This window comes from Limulus polyphemus, unplaced genomic scaffold (assembly GCF_000517525.1).
Source record: "Limulus polyphemus unplaced genomic scaffold, Limulus_polyphemus-2.1.2 Scaffold2730, whole genome shotgun sequence".
Classification (NCBI taxonomy): Eukaryota; Metazoa; Arthropoda; class Merostomata; order Xiphosura; family Limulidae; genus Limulus; species Limulus polyphemus.
Genome location: NW_013668340.1, coordinates 137,781 through 141,204, shown reverse-complemented (window position 1 = coordinate 141,204; position 3,424 = coordinate 137,781). Strand labels below are relative to the sequence as shown.

The window sequence follows — 3,424 nt, the reverse complement described above, 5'->3', positions numbered from 1 at the left end:
AGGAGTGGAATTCTCCAAAACTAGTATAACCCAATAACACAAGTTGATCAAAGTGTAGATTGGACTGGACCTCCCTTAAGCTTAACTTCGAAATTACACAATTTTCAGAATATTAAGTTTATTTATTGACCACTTGTGATTTTTCATTATACAAACATGATATCTACCAAAACAATTTCAGGACAAAGAAGAAAATAAAGAATAATCTAAATTAATGTTCTAGGTATCAAGAAAATCAAGTATTTATGGAATTGACAGATCTTTATACATGTTATTTATGTCTGGGTTAAAATCACCAGTTTCTTAATTATCAGCTGTGTGGGTATGCATGGTATCATACTTCATTACCTGGGATCTGTATGATGTCCTCCCTGTTAATCGATATGACCCTAGCATGTGTTGGAGTCGATTGTATGCACGTGCAGTGAGTTGGGGTGAAGTTGGAAGGCATGAGTTCTGTAAATAATCCCCTTAACATGGGTCCAGTGCTCTGGGTTACTTGTACCATCCTGGAGGAACCATTCCAGATTCACTGGCCCTCGGTGTAATCCAAAATTAGAGAAATTGACAAAACTGATACAATATTAACAATATATTTTACCATTAAATTATAAACAAATGTTCACTTCGCTGAAATTAAAAAAAAAAGAAGAAGAAACAAGTAAAAATAGTGTGTATATATATATATATATTTGAAAAAAATTAAGAATGACATATGCATAGCAATGCAGAAAGGTACACAAAAACCATACATAAGTAACCAACAAGTACTGAGTCAATCTTATATTGTGACATATATTAATATCTCAGCAACTCAGGAAGGTAGGAGATTCTCTGTTTATAGTTTGTGCTTCTAATTGGGTGGATACTCTGAAAGCCAAAAAGAGATGAAAGGATATGTATATGGGAGAGTTCAGAATGCAAGGTGCATTACATGACACAAAGAAGTGAAAATTGAGAATGTATTTTCAAATTTCCTTTTGAAAGTAAGAAATTAATACTTAGATATTATAAAGTTTTGAATTATAAACTATGTTTTGTTGCCAAGTTTATTGACATACATTTATAAAAGTTGATTAATTATATTTTAAATGAAACTTGAGAAAAAAATCACAATGTGCACTTTGACCTACCTGTATGGATAGGATTAATATCATCCTGACTACGGGTAAGTGTGATGTAATGGTTAGTCAGTCTTTGATTTCATCCATACTACAAGTAAGTCAAATATTGTAGTATGGCTGGTTTACTGTTGAGATGAAAAAGAAAAATATTTAGATTGTGAAGTAGAAAACTTTTCTTTTTTTTTTTAATAGAGTAAAATACACACCTGAAACAGATATTCTTTGTCATGCCTTTGATGGGTCTCCTAGAAAGCCTCGGCGTCTGCAAGCCCTGGAACACGAAGCTCGACAGTACAGATTGAAGCCACCAGAGGTCATAAACTTTTTTTTTTTATTTTAGAATGAAAAAAAAAACATTCATTATGATTACATTAGAAACATATGAGCCTTCTCCATTCCTCCGGTGGATTATAATGCTAAACATCAGGGTTTGATCCCCATGTATAGTATCAGTAGCCTAAGAGAAAACAATAATATACAGATAGTATTTAAAATGAGTTGAATTATATCCTATACTATAGTAATGTGTCAGTATATGTTGAATTATTATATGGCTTAAATATTTTTATTGATTATCAGAAGACAGGTGCAAGTATTTCACTGGTTTGTACAGTGTGGCGCCACCTGTTACTGTATTGTGGAACCTTTTTGGAAAGTTGATATTTTAGAATCATGCAAATAAACTTTATCTTTCTGGTCACAAATCACACGTTTATTACCAAATTATAGGAAGTTAACTTACAGTGGTATAACAATTAGGTATTTGAATTGACCAATCACACTTAAATCAAGACAAGCAACATACTGTTTATTCTTCTGGTGGCATGTTTGTCATCCTGTCATTTTTTTTTATACGACTTATTTTTCACTATTTTCAAATGCAGAACCAATTTGCAAAATTATGGAAAATCTATGTAAACTAATCAAGATACACAGGATATTCTCGTTAATACCCAGTTTTACATCTGGATCAGAACACTTAGCTGAAAAGAGGTTATAATTTCATTGTACAGGTCACTGGTTAGGCCACATTTGGAATATTGTGTTCAGTCTTGGGCTCCTTACCTTAGATGTTGAATTGTTGGAAAGGGTTCAGAGAAGGGTTCTAGAATGGTGCCTGGGATAGAGGGGTTGTCATATGAGGAGAGGTTGAAATCTCTCAAATTGTTTTCTCTTGAAAAAAGAAGAGTTAAGGAGGATCTGATTGAGGTGTTTAAGATTGTAAAGGAAATTTATATTGTTGATGCAACATCTATTTTCATACTTAATGGTAAGAATAGTAGGACTAGAGAACACAAATATATATTTTGGCAAGGTAGGAGTCATCTTCAGCTAAGACAGTTTTATTTTTCTAACAAGGTGGTTGGCCTCTGGAATGGGTTGCCTTTGGATGATGTGGAGGCAGTAAATTTTAAGTGAATTTAAGAGAAAGCTTGATAAGTATATGAATGATAAGGGCTGGCTTTAAGATTTTTAAAAAATGTATTTATTAATAGTTTAGTTTAGAGGATGGAACAGGCAAGATGGACCAATAGGTCCCATGTTGTCACGAAACGTTACGTTATGTTAAAACTAACAGTTGTTGGTTGTCTCTGATTGTAACATATTTACTGTAATTCTTCCTTGAAATTTACTACTTTTTTGGAAAGTAGTAAGGTAATTTTTTCTATTGTTTTTTATAATAACAAATATCCATGCAGAAAATAAAATGGTCTATATATATATATATATATGTTCTAAAACATCTTCATGACACTTATTGGATAGGTACTAATAATGATTAACTATTTTTTAGCTGTTAAATATTGCATAGAATAACAATAAACCTTTTGAATCTGTCTCAAGTTATATATTTCTTTCACAGCAACCAACATGGGAAGGTGGTACCCCTGATCCCTCCCCACCCATCACTAAACCAGGGACTACCAACATCCCTCCTCATGATTCAAAGCTGATTCAAGATTTCCTAAATGGAGATTATTGCTTATATGGGGTAAATAGACTTATTAAATTCTTTTTTGATAACAACGATTGTGTGGTTTCAGCAACTTTTTCCATTCTGGTAGCTGTGGTAAATATATTGTCATCATTATAGTAGTTGTATCCTTTCTGTTATCTTAGATAAGCATATTATTAATGTAATAGCAATTGTCTCCATTCTGGTAGCTGTGGTAAATATATTGTTATCGTTATAGTAGTTGTATCCTTTCTGTTATCTTAGATAAGCATATTATTAATGTAATAGCAATTGTCTCCATTTTGGTAGCTGTGGTAAATATATTGTTATCGTTATAGTATAC

The 3,424-nt window shown here is 32.2% G+C and overlaps 1 protein-coding gene across 3 annotated transcripts in view; it reads left to right on the top strand.

The window, feature by feature from the left end:
- Positions 1 to 3,424, top strand: part of LOC106467753 (endoplasmic reticulum lectin 1-like) — a 36,751-nt gene that overhangs the window by 17,547 nt on the left and 15,780 nt on the right. For all 3 annotated transcript variants that reach the window (XM_013928130.2, XM_022395943.1, XM_013928129.2), the window contains 2 exons: positions 1,317 to 1,437; positions 2,989 to 3,117. In XM_013928130.2, the coding sequence (XP_013783584.1) occupies positions 1,317 to 1,437; positions 2,989 to 3,117 (250 nt within the window). The remainder of the gene's footprint in view (positions 1 to 1,316; positions 1,438 to 2,988; positions 3,118 to 3,424) is intronic.